General features: G+C 36.1%; 1 protein-coding gene across 15 annotated transcripts in view; it reads left to right on the forward strand.

The window, feature by feature from the left end:
- The window catches only part of RYR2 (ryanodine receptor 2), a 753,432-nt gene that overhangs the window by 661,436 nt on the left and 78,309 nt on the right, over nt 1-13,687 (forward strand). For 9 of the 15 annotated variants that reach the window (XM_074385363.1, XM_074385370.1, XM_074385369.1 and 6 more), the window contains 3 exons: nt 690-713; nt 11,905-12,004; nt 13,291-13,370. In XM_074385363.1, the coding sequence (XP_074241464.1) occupies nt 690-713; nt 11,905-12,004; nt 13,291-13,370 (204 nt within the window). The remainder of the gene's footprint in view (nt 1-689; nt 714-11,904; nt 12,005-13,290; nt 13,371-13,687) is intronic. The other 6 variants (XM_074385367.1, XM_074385373.1, XM_074385372.1 and 3 more) reach the window with 1 other exon arrangement.

Raw genomic sequence — 13,687 nt, forward strand, 5'->3', positions numbered from 1 at the left:
ATGTCCTAGATAACTTGAAATGCTGCTTAATGTTACTTAGCCCAAAGGAGAGTTAATAGTATTTTCTCCCTTTGCTTATACTATACTTGCACTTTTTATGAGGAAAAACTAGTTGTTGCTAACTACCACTCTTTTTGTTTATTGGTTCTTTTTTTGTTTGTTTGTTTTGTTTTTTTAGAATTTTCGCAAAGAAATTAAGTGCAGGGAAAGAGAAATTAGATTCTTTTTTTCCTTTTAATTTACCTCTCTGGACTTTGAGCTAGAAGTCTGGAAATATATCAGTAGCCAGCAATGAGTCTTTAATTAAAATGGACCCACAAAAACATATCAGCCAAGGAGTAAGCTCAGAGCAATGACCTTCCAGAATCAATTTGTTCTGAGCATCTCTGCAGCACTGAAGTCAATGTGTCAAAAATACAAAAACAATCTAACTTGAGGAACCCATGACTATTGCTGGCTGAGAAAAATGCCATGAGATTAATTTCTATATAATTTCTATAATCTTTTCTAATGTATGTGTTTTCTATTCTCAAATTCATCTTATTGATAAGAAAGTGAGGTCGATTAGAATGAGCTGTGAGCAGCAAATGATACTGTTTTTCTGACGTGCACACCATTTATGGTCTATCAGTTGTCTTCAGAGCAATTGTTTATTGCTATTTTGCTTCTTGTCCTCATCCTTCCTTAAGGTCACAGGATCCCAACGCAGCAAGGTAAAACTATATATATGTGTGTATTTGTCTGGGTCTGAGTTTCGGTTTCTTGTGACATTTACCTTTGTTAGACCCAACATCTTGGATTCTTTTGTAAAAAGAAGGTCTTGAAAATCTTTCTACAAGTTTGTAGCTCCAATGCAATTGGTCTCTTCAGGGTCCCTTCCTTGGATACAGGTTTATTCTTCTTGGAATTTAAATGACTCATAATTTGAAATTTTATTCTCCAGTTAACTTTGAGCTGTATACTCTGCTGGGATAAAAGAGTTCAGCCCTTTAGATGACAAAAGTTTTAAGCCAAGGACTTCTCATTTTCAGTGCAGTGTTCTGACCTTATCCCTCTTGATGTTTTTTCAACAACAGTTTCATTTCTTGAAATCAGACGTGATAAATGGTATTGCTGGTGAGGTTGGAAAGAAGCCTGCTCTTCCATTGTGCTATTAATCACTTCAGTTAGTAACTGGTGATTATAGTCCATGATTTCAATATCGATTTTATCATTGTATTTAAGAGAAGTACTAGATAACTATTTCTCTCTTAGTATTTTGAATACTGGAAACATTTGCTAAAAGAAAATGTTTTGATATAGAATCACAAAATTGTTTACATTAATATGAAACTTGTTAAGCTCACGTTTTATTTTCATAAGGCTATTTTGTAGGAAAATCAATCATAAACATTCTAGGAAGATGAGACCCATAAAGACTTCAGTCTTTTGGGTTTTTTTGGTGTTTTATTTTGTTTTTTTTTTTTTTAAAAAGCTTTTTATGTGGCTGGGTGCAGTGGCTCATGCCTGTAGTCTCAGCACTTTAAGAGACTGAGGCAGGTGGATCAGTTGAGGTCAGGAGTTTGAGACCAGCCTGGCCAACATCATAAAACCTCATCTATACTGAAAATTCAAAAATTAGCTCAGCATGGTGATGCACGCCTGTGATCCCAGCTACTCAGGAGGCTGAGGCAGGAGAATCGCTTGAATCTGGGAGGTGAAGGTTGCAGTGGGCTGAGATTGCAACATTGCCCTCCAGCCTGGGCAAAAAGAGTGAAAGTCTAAACTATTCCACTCTGCCTTCCGTAAAAAAATAATAAAATAAAATTTAAAAAAAAATAAGAATTTTAGACTGTCCCAAAGAAACTATTTAAAACTTCCTTTTTTATTTTTTCAACTCACTATTATGGTTGTAGGAATATGTTCCTGTATCATCATCCTTGTAAATTTCAAAATGTAAATCATGCATATACTATCAGATGCAGCTCTGATCTGATGGCTATCATGGTTAGTGGCATGTAACAGACCTAATATTTCATAATATATTATGGGCTTAAATAATAGATAATAATAGGTATAATAATAATTTGGTAGATTTTGATTTTTTATCATTAATTATTTCATATAAAATTTCTGTGAATTGTCGAGGCATGAAAACATGAAGGGACTCCTAACATCAAGTACAGAACCAATTTCCTAGTAGCATAAAAGTTAGTGCCTCAAGAATGTATTGATAGTTGTATGATGGGGCTGGGTAACAGAGAAGGTGTTGTTAGTCAAGAAAAACATTTTACTTTGAAAGAGGAATGCAGTTTCAGAGAATCAGTTTGATAAATAGGGTCAAACTGAGTGACATCAGTAAGGTTCCTTGTTCAGAAAAGAAGACAGAAGACTAGTGGTGGAATCTTAACATTTAGACACTAGGATTCAGGCCAGACTCAGGATGAGAAATCAAATGAGATATGGAGCATGACCTGAGAGAAAGGGCTACCTTTGAATTTAGAAGAGTGGACAAGTTCGCATGATGGTGAAATCTGGCAATTAATCCCAAAATAGAGAATATAGACCAGCAGGTATGACTGTCTCAGTAAGAGACAGGCTTTTAAAGTGCTGGGAATTGCCACACATTCATGGGTGTCATGCAGGACACCAGACTTGGGGATTTGCACTTCCTAATGAGATTTTTTAAAGTGATTTCCATGGGATCTGGGACTATAATTTATAATTTATATCTAATTTATATAACATGCTACTCTTAACAAAATACTATTGTAAGTAATATGAAATATTACAAAGTTGAGAAACCCGGTTATGTATAATTAATTCCGCATAAAGATACTCTTCTCTGAGGTTATGTGATGCCAACAAAACCACTGAAAAGTTACTTGTTTGTCAATGTAGTAATCTACCATACTTTTTACATTGAGTTGTCTGTTTGACATAATTTAGGCGTAGTCTAATAGTGGGATTATTCACATAAGTTATAATAAATATGAAAGGCTATTTGTCAGTTTCAGTAATTTTCATAACAAATTATATTAAGTAAGTTTGGACATAACATAAAGGTGTATGGTAATTGAATTCTATCCCTATACCTGGTTGATTATTAATATTTGCTATACTTTCTATTTAAATTCTTTCCCTGTAAAGTATTCAACAAAGTAATTGAGAAGAGAAATAAAGTACATAAAAAGAAAAGTGGTATTACAGGGAAATTTTCCATGAAGAATGCAGTAAAGGTCAAAAAACATGGAAAACAAGGAACGAGAGATGACAGGCCAAATACTTGGTAGCTCTGTGATGTGTGTTATTGATACGATCCTGTTAAATTAAAACTTGCCTGATTTTACCTGATTACAAAAATGTCCCATTTCATCTGTAATGTATGTAAATAGGCTTTTCCTATAATTACTTAGTGAATAACTTTATTGCATATTTAGTTAATTATTTTTTAGGTTTGGAGCTATTTCCATATCAAAAGCATTAAAAAGGACAGTTAAATCTTACAAAGAGGCCGATATTAATTGAAAGGGAAGAAATGTTTTACTAGTTACCTGAAAAGATAATTATTGGAGTTGAATACTAGATTTAGCTTCTTAATTTTTGCCAAGACAAATAATAATGTTTCAAGTCAAATAATATCATTTTTCTGGAGCAAAATTGTTTTTTCTCACCTAGATCAACAAAGAGCTTTGATACTGCAGTAGATCACATTTATTAACTATGATTTTATTAAAAACTCACAAACATTCTTTAGATAGTTACTTCTTTTATTGCTCTTTTCTAAAATCTGAGCATATAGCGTTAAATAATTTAGTGAAAGCGTTTCTTTGGAATATTAAGGTACGATAATATAGATTTATTGTTTACTGCAAAATCTAAATTAATGACAGTGAAGCTCAAGATAAGTGAGAGGAAAGGAGTGTTAACTTGTCTTCTGGGCCATCTTTCTCAAATATTAGGCAAGCTGCATTTTCCTTTTGGCAAATGCCCAATTTCTGATTCACAGATGAATTATCTGATGAGTCTGAGGTCCTGTTTTTCTGTACTATTCATTAAAGAGAATTTCTTGTGTGTTAAATACTAAATATTTCTGTGGCAGGGTTGGTAATTCTGTGATACATACTTAGGAAACCAGCATATTCTCTCAGATGGACTTGAGACACAACTAAAATATCATGATACCTGCGAACATACTCAAACCAATACCCAGCTCATACCCCATAGTATGTGCCATTAAGTATGGAAGAAACACTGTAGGTAAAAAATGTCTTAAGGATCGATATTATATAGCACTACCCCAGTGACAAAAATTTTTGTCAGACCCATCCATGATCTAACTTCCAATAGAATACAATGTTCTGGCAATGCTACAAGAATGAATTGGCTGTAAGATATACCACCCCCATAGCTATGTAATTTGAACTTTGAATGGGTTTATTTGGTGCTTTTCATAGTAACACAGCATTTTAAATTAAAAGGTCTTTCTGAATCTTAGCAAAGAGAATTTTTAAATGCATAAAATTTAAAGATATAGCTATGGATATAAAATACTGAAACAATTATTCTTTATATCAAGAAAATTTACAATTCTTTAGTTCCTACTGCAGAAGCTATATGGTATCCAAAATATGGACTAAAGCCTCAAAGTTGCTTTTCATACTGTCGAATCATAGAGAGGAGAGAGGGAAAGAATTTTTATGGCCAGCGTTCTCCAGTACTCACACCGATTGCTGCAATCTGCCAACTACATTTTTATACAATTAAATTATGCATCTTAAGTAATCATCTTATGTCTCAGCTCAGATTTCCTAAAAAACACAGGCAAAAGCTTACGTGCTAACACTTTATTGGGGGAAGAGGTGTTACAATCCCAGGGAATGAAGAGGGAGGGGAAAAGGGAAATGATAGAGGGAAAGAGGGAGGGCAGATGTAAGATCAAGTGTTCTTGAGCTGATCGCAGCTGTTTGACAGTTTCAGCTTGCTGCTCAGTTGTGAGGGATGCCTCCTGAGAGACCGTATTCGTTACAGAACAGAACAGCGCCTCTTGTGGAAGGAGGATGCAGGCTCCTTATGTCTCCTATTGCTTACTGGTCACAGAGTGTTAATTTCTTTTTTTTTTTTTTTTTTTTTTTTTTTGAGACACTGTCACTCCATCACCAGGCGCCAGGTTGGAGTGCAGTGGCAGGACCTCAGCTCACTGCAACCTCCACCTCCCAGGTTCAAGCGATTCTCCTGCCTCAGCCTCCCAAGTAGCTGGGACTACAGGCATGCACCACCACGCCCAGCTAATTTTTTTGTATTTTTAGTAGAGATGGGGTTTCACTATGTTGGCCAGGATGGTTTCAATCTCTTGACCTTGTGATCCGCCTGCCTCGGTCTCCCAAAGTGCTGGGATTACAGGTCTCCCAAAGTGCTGGGATTAAACCGCGCCTGGCCTGAGTGTTAATTTCTTAATACTTTCTGCTGATACTAACCAGTTCTTCCAGGCAACCACAGGGGAAGCCAGAGCCACCTTGGGTCTAGCCAGTTGAGTGTTCAAGGTCTCTCCCTAACTATCAGCATGGGGTCCCCTTGGTGAGTGGTAGTGATGGTAGCAGCTGGGCTTTCAGAAGCACACAGTGTGGTGTCAGTCATTTCTAGGGCCATTCTGGCTGAGAAGCAAGGCAAGTGGCCAAGGCTTAGAGAGAAGAGAGTAGGTTGGGGTGGGGGTCCTGGCCCTCATACAAGGAAGATTCCCAGAAAGCACAGCCCTCTATGTTGTATATGGTAATTCACGCATATGAGTACGTGGACCAAAATAGTAGTCTGTATCGAAGACATGCAGCTGGCCTTCTGTGTTTGTGGTTTCCACAATCTTGGTTTCAACCAAGTAGGGATTTAAATACTTGAAAAAATATTTGCTTCTGTACCCAATAAGCACAGACTTTTTTCCCTTGTCACTGTTCCCTAAACAATACAGCGTAACAACTATTTACATAGCATTTATGTTGTGTTAGGTATAATAAGGGATCTAGAGATCATCTAAAGTAGACAGGAGGATGTATATAGGTTATATGCAAACATTCTGCCATTTTATATAAGGGACAGATGTTTCTATCTGTAGGATGTCCTGGAACCAGTCCCCCAAGGATACTAGGAGACAAACATGTATCAAACATACACTTGTACATTTTTCACATGCACAGTAATTTAACCTCATGTGTTGTCATTTTTAAAATAATCTCAGTTGAAGTTTATACATGAGCAGATTAGGTACAGTAAACGGAAGGCAGCAGACTAAGAGCAGACACTCAGATGGACTTCCTGTGTTTGAATTTCAGCTCGAACATCTAGCTGTGTGAGTGTAAGCCTCAATTTTCCTGTCTATAAGTGGGGCTAATTATAGTATCTACTTTCTAGACAGTCTCCAGAAAAATCCTCTTCCCAGCTAGAAAGATAATCCTAGGCAGGGGATTTGGGACTATATCAAATACTTAGAGTACACCTGTTTCTCAAGAGTTGATTTGAGGCAGGCTTAATAACCATTTGTGAGGACCTAGAATTACAGACACTAGAGCTTCTCGAGTTGTGTGTTTTCAAAATTCAAGTAATGAGCTGCTGTGACTCAGGCTATGATCAAAGTTATTCTGACTTCTCATTTTCCCACTAATTAGTCCAACACTCTGGTACCCTCATGACCTAACCATAGCTTTGTATTCTGAATGATTGTAAGTTTTCTTCTTGTTCGTATTCTTTTTTGTTAGGCTATGCTAGGAGAAAAAAAACTGCATAGTACTTTCTGTATTCAAGGCAGTATATTTATTGCTTTTTAAAGCTTAAGCCAATTGGTAGGTAAATGAAGGCTGTTTTAATCAATATTGCATTTAAGAATATACTACATTCCCTCTAATGATAAGGCAGCTTAACTTTGCTAACTTGGTGACTTCTGATTTTAGAGTCACTCATTCTTTCCTTTTTATACCTTGTTAATTAAGCTTTGGGTGGTATAGTGTAAAGTGTGACAGCTGGGTACTGAAATAGAAAATCATTTCAACTCAGTTGAGTTTTATTGCTTTCAAATACTTTTAAATTAGTTCTAAATGTGCTGAATCCCTGGGAAACAGTATTCTGTTTCCCAAAATGCAAGTGTATATAGTATTGGAAGAATTAAGCTGTAAAATCACATTGTACAGTATATTTAACTTCAAAGCATGTAGTGCATTAACTGAAGTACATATTAGGCATTCAGAACATTGACTGTCATATAACCATCTCTAAATATTTGCTATCATAATCAAGTATTAAATCAATTATTAGTCAGTTATAATCAGAAATCCTAGTTTAGCATTTCTTTTGTCTCTGTACATTAGTAAAACTTTGATTCCATTTTTACAAAGTGTTAAAAAGACAGCTTTAGAATCAAGAAGTTGAATTCCAGAAGATTATTACACTGTTTGAAAGATCGTAACAAAGAGAGTAGATAATGATGAAAGATTTGAACAAAAAATTAAATGAGCTAAAACCTACAATTTAATTATTGTTTGTATGTGTATAATTCTGAAGACCTCTTTAAGCATGAACTGCAAAAGAAACTTTTAGAAGCTACCAATTTTGTAGCACTTAAAACAAAAAGATAACATTTGTAATATCTTAGATTAATTGTGATCACAAACTGTAGGATATCACATCTTTTTGTTCTGTCATTTATTTATGCAAATTTTCTTGAACACCTGTTATTTCAGAGAACTGTACTGGATGTACAGTATATGTGTACTAGTGTGGTTAAAACAAAGAAAGCCCCCTGTCTTCATGGTTAAAACAAAGAAAGCCTCCCGTCTTCTTGGAAACTTGATGTAGATTCATTCATTTATTTATTGAGAGGCAGAGTCTTGCTCTGTTGCTCAGGCTGGAGTGCACTGGTGCAATCCTGGGCTCAATTGATACTCCCACCCAGCCTCCCAAGTGGCTGGGCCTACACATGCACACCACAAAGCCTGGCTATGTTTAATTTTTTGATAGAGAGAGGGTCTTGCTATTTGCCCAGGCTGGTCTAGAGCTCTTGGGCACAAGCAATCCTCCTACCTCAGCCTTCCAGAGTGCTGGGATTATAGGCATGAGTCGCTATGCCTGGCTCATTTATGCAATTTAAAAAAAAAAAGAAAAAGAATTTAGGAACCACATGTTTTCAACAAAATTGTAATCTTAGTATTTCCCCATCACTGTGAGCCAACTCTGCAGAAATGTGGCTAATCTACATTCTTCAGGAACTGGAATACAACAGAAAAAAAATTAATTGAAGTGGAGAAGGTGTCTCTTATCCATGCCTTTGACCTTCCTGGGTCTGAGTTGACCTGTCTGTGCTGTAAACCAAGTTATTAGTACCGTTTCACTCCTTCCTTGTCTCCCTTGTTATCCAATTAAATCTTCTACTTTTCAGTCTTTTTATTTCTTATGATGTTGATATTCAACATCACCTTATAGATCATCACTATATTTAAGATGCCAATTAAAAATATTTTATGTTGACTTATGGCATTACTAAATAGTGGGAAATTTAAAGAGTTTTGTTCCTGGATATTTCTGTTCTCTTTTTAAGTTGCTTCCACCTACAGTTTCTGAGGAAAATATTTTGAAATCCTTTTCAGCAGTTGTTGCAGTTGTGAAAATACAAACACCACCAACAACAACTAAACAACAACACGCAAAGTAGTTGGGCTCATTTTGTGTGATGTACAGATGACAGCTTTGGTAGGCTCAGCCTGTGACCCGCTCAAGTGCTGCCCCAGAGGTCAGTGGAGCTAAGGCAGGACCTTCAGAAACCATGTAAATTCCTTCCTGTAACCAGGCTGCCCTGGTTTAAAGTGTATTTTCATCTCCACTCCTATTAGGTCAGTGGCAAAAAACACACTTACCTTTGTACCAATCTAATAGTTTCTCCATCAAGGAGCAAGGGACAATTGTAATTCTCCTTATTTCGATAATTTTTTTCTCACATAAAGCAAGTTGCTGAAGAACTAAACATAGATGTTTTTCCTCAAGCCTTTCTATTTGTTTCCCCAAGTGTTACAAGCTTCACACACTCTTAGACAAAATGAAGTCATACTAGCAATGTTATTACAAACTGCCGTTATGCCAAAGCAAAACCTGATGTAAAATACTTCTGTTCAGTGTCAGTGATTTGATCATGGGTCTGATTTATGGCCACATTTGACATTGAAACACCTCATAACAAGCTTATTAGGATATGCACTGATCATTCTTGGTTGCTCTTGGCAATCAGAACGTTTTGCCTAAGGGAAAATTTAAATTCTGGAACTGCTCTTTTTTTCCTCACCTTACTGTGTAACCTTGAAATAACAAAGACTAAACTGCAGGTGGTGTTTATTTGAGAGCCTCAGGCAGTTTAAGCAGAATCTGGTGTGTCAGAGAACTCTATTTTTGAAAAGGTGCTTTCAAGACGTTATTTTCCTAAGATGCTTATAAAAGATCTATCTACAGTTTGTTTAGAAAAGCTAATCTTCGGTTTAAAAAATTCCTTTTACATAATTCATCTTAGTGTCTGAAAATTTTCTGGTTTAGCTTTCAGGGTTTTATTTTTTTAATTTACAATAAAATTTCCCAGTGCCAGACTAAATTACATGCCCAGAAGCTGTTCTCAAAGGACAAAGTACTAGGAAGAAATAATATTAAAGAATCCTGAAGGGAGAGCTTCCAATTTCAGTCCAACCAAGAAGAAATTCAACAGAGAGGTTGACCTGATCTCTTTTTATGAAATACAGTATTTTTTCTGCATCTAGATCAGTGAGTCTTTTGGGCTGAAAGTTTTTTTTTTTTTTTTAATGACTTTCATCATCTTCCTCAAAATATTATTACAATTTAGATGCTATATATATGTATATTAAAAAGAGTGACCTGTCCAGGGAGTTTATTTTTAAACAAGGTAGTTGGATAACCTGTCTATTTCTTGGTCCTCGTAAGGTCCGCACCTCATGTGTTGATTTCAGTTACTGAAGAGGTTACTGATGAGGGCTTTGAACTGATCTTCCCACTTCTGGGGCACAAACGGCACATTGTTGTTTTGCTTTGTTTTTTCTCAAGAGTGTGTGGCGTGTTGCCATCTTCCATCTTCTGTGAGTTTCCTGATGACTGTCTTTATGTGTTCCATTAGGTCCATAGAAGAACTTCTTCCTGACTCCCTTGCCTCTTTAGTTGATGAAAATGATAGGGCGGTTTCGTAAGCGAATCATTTCTTATCATTTTCTTTTACTGAAAAACTCCGTCACCAAAGGAGTTGGTTAAGCTTTAAGCGAAAGTTTCACTTAGAGCTCTGGCAATGGGAGACCTGTAAAAGATTGTTGGGTCTAAAAGGAAGAATCGAATGCTGCTCCTCAGTTTTAAATAACACCTGAAGAGCAGACGAAAGGGTCCTCTTTCAGTTTTTCTGAGACTGTGTTGTAATGACACAATGGTTTTGTGTGTCTGTGTGGTTCTGTTTCTGTTTCATTTTTGACTTCACAGGAAGAGGTTTAAACATGAAGGCAAATCTTAGAGATGTTAGCATGGCTACATATAAAGCAAAGCTGCCTCTTTTTTTTTTTTTTTTCTTTTCTCTGCTTCCATTTAGGCCTATCACATAATTTAAGAAAACATAAAAATTTAACCACAGGAGCGCTAACTATAGTGTGACAAAAAAAACCCTGATCAATTTTGTTTTCGCAGCACGATATTATCAAAGATTTAAGAAACAAATTTGCCAGCCTCGGCGAGAACTCTCTGGTAACAGCATAAATGTCTGTGTTGGTTGCTTTTGATTTAAAGGTTTCTTTTTTTCATTTGTTTGAGCCCATTTATTTTCCCCCTCCTTTTAGTTCACTTTATTTCTCATATTCTGTAACTAGCAAGCCTTCATTTTTTAAACCTCTTCCATCTTCCAGTGTCTATTTTCTGTATTTTGGATGGAAAGTTTATGGCAGCAAAGCTGTCATTCTGGCTACCTCTGCTGCAGCTCTTCCTGCTCTTAGGTCATATATGTTTTGGCCGTTGTGTTTACGGACATGATACTAATTGACTGTTTCATGTCCCATTGACTAAGCTTCTCTACCACGCCATTTGATGGACTCACTGTCATAGGGCTCTATGCAACTTGCATTCTGCAACTTATACTGCTTAGTTTCGTCTCAATTCTCCAGCGAACTGGATTGCTCAAGTGAATGGTCATACCAGTCTTGAACTCGCTGTGCCTTTATATTTTATTTTTATTTTCTTCTTTATGTTTTCAGTGGTAGCTTAAGTGGAAAAGAATGAACTCCAGCCATTGCTCCAGCAGCACCATGCAGTATCGTTTGTTACCACCAGAGAATACAAAATATAAAGGCACATTGCATCTCTTATTCTTTGGGGGTGATTGGGGAGATCTGTATCATAAATCCACTACTTCGTTGAAGCCTACCTTTTTATTCATATCAGCTTTCAATTTTGCTTAAACTTCAAGACATCTCAGTTAATGTTTTTCTGTGATTCAGTGATACCTTGCAACTCCAGCCATTTGCTGAGCAGTATCAAGTTATGGCCATAGCATGGGAGATGATTAAAAATGTGACAAACTTATGCACAAATGTATAAATCAGAAAGTGCAAGTTTCAGTGATGAAGTACAGTACTTCAAAACTGTGATATAGGCTTTGGATGAATCAAATCATTAAAATTGAGAAAAAAACAATCCATGCTGATAAACCAGTACCAAAAGTCTATCGAGCAAACTGTAAAGGGGAAAAAAAACAAGAGTTGAATATGTTAATAATATCTGTTTAAGAACATCGTTGGTGTTGAAATGGTCCATAATGTTGTCATAGAGCCCATACATGAAGAGATGACTAAAAATACGGTCTAGAGAAATCTATGCTTACTGATACTCTCAACATAAATGGTTGGAATTTGTGTTCAGGAAAAAGAAATGGAAAAGCAAAAGCTTCTATACCAGCAAGCCCGACTCCATGATCGTGGTGCGGCTGAGATGGTGCTGCAGACGATCAGTGCCAGCAAAGGTAAGGTTCCTTAAGCTCCCCTCACGAGTGTCTGTTCTTCAGATTTCCTCAAAGCTCGCGAGATGCTCCCTCATTTCAATTCCACTGACTCACTTAGTCCTGGGATTTCTGGTTCATGACTGGATCAGGGGCATATTCACAAATCCGAGTTCTCATTGTTTACAGAGGCCACTGTTAATTTTTTTCAGAGTCTTACTATACAGATTCATTTTTATTCTGTTCTTTAAGTTTTGGAAACTATGTTATAACTAAACTTTAGCAAAATTATCCCATAAAATGGGGGTGGGTGAGCTTTTTCTGTAAGGCCAGAGTCAATATTTTCAACTTTGAGGGTTATGCAACCTGTCAACCCTTCAACTGTGCCCTGTTAGCATGGAAGCGGCCAGACACAATAAGTAAACAAACAGGGTGGCTATGTTACAAAACAACTTTATTTACACACAGGTGGCAAGCTGTCATTTTGGTATATGTGTGATTTATTGTATTTTACCATAGTTTGCTGACCCTTGATATAAATCTGGAGAGTTTTAAAAAGAGTCTTTTTTTAACAATTGATATGCGTATTTCTCAGTAGTCAGCTGTTTCAAGATGACTTTTTGTACATTCATAAGATCTTCTTTGTGTAAACATTTTTAAATATCATTTGTAATAGAATGGAAAAGTAATGCTGGTACATTCTGCTGTTAGGCACCCTTATCCTTAAATAGAAGATTATTTTTATTTCTAAGGTAAATAGAGGTGAACAATGAAAAACAAAATAGGATACACTAAATAAAAGTTGGTGTTATTACCTCAATAACTTAAAATTCAGAATAGTCTGCTTAATAATCAGGCTACAAACATATTAAAATAGAAGTGATACAATGAAAATGATGAAAGTTCTTCAAATATAATATAGTCGAGGGAAGGGGGAGAGAAATTTTCTTCCAAGAAAGTTTTAAGTAGCTCATACTTATGTTAATGTTTATTAAGCACATGATTCATTTTGAATCAATAATATCAGGTCTCAGTATTTTAAAATCAATTGTCTTCCTATTCTTTCACTTCTATATCATCATATGGTTTCAGCTCTTAGATACTACACAGAATTTAGTAAAACTGCTGATGCCAAATTATGCATTATTATTGTTTTAGTATTTTTTGGTACATAGGTCAATCTCCCTTCGCCATGATACAGATTGCTTGGGAGGGGCATAATAATTGTAAGAGTGCAGCACTGAAGGGAGATTAGGTCACCATAGAAGATGAAACGACCCAAGGAACACTACTTTTTTTATATTTCTTAGGTGAAACTGGACCAATGGTAGCTGCTACTTTGAAACTCGGAATTGCTATTTTAAATGGTGGGAACTCCACAGTCCAGCAGGTAAAATCTTTCGGTCATTCACATAATGTACTTTTCAAACAAATGCACCATATAGTAAAGAACTATTTGCTGTAATTTTTTTAATTTTCTATGTAAAATATGGCTCAATTTTAGTTTGCCACAGTACTCAAGGGAGAGCAAAAGAGGGAAAAAGAAATTATGTGACAGTGTTACAAATCCAAACATAAAATGATGTCAAAACATCAAGAGTGGCCTTCTACCATGTCAAATGAATTCTGGTGCTGAGGTAGGAACCACTCTTTCATTGTCCATATACCAAACTCTGAATATGTGGTTGTGGAACCTGGGAGGAGTAA

The sequence above is a fragment of the Saimiri boliviensis genome, chromosome 14 (assembly GCF_048565385.1).
Source record: "Saimiri boliviensis isolate mSaiBol1 chromosome 14, mSaiBol1.pri, whole genome shotgun sequence".
In the NCBI taxonomy this organism is placed as follows: domain Eukaryota; kingdom Metazoa; phylum Chordata; class Mammalia; order Primates; family Cebidae; genus Saimiri; species Saimiri boliviensis.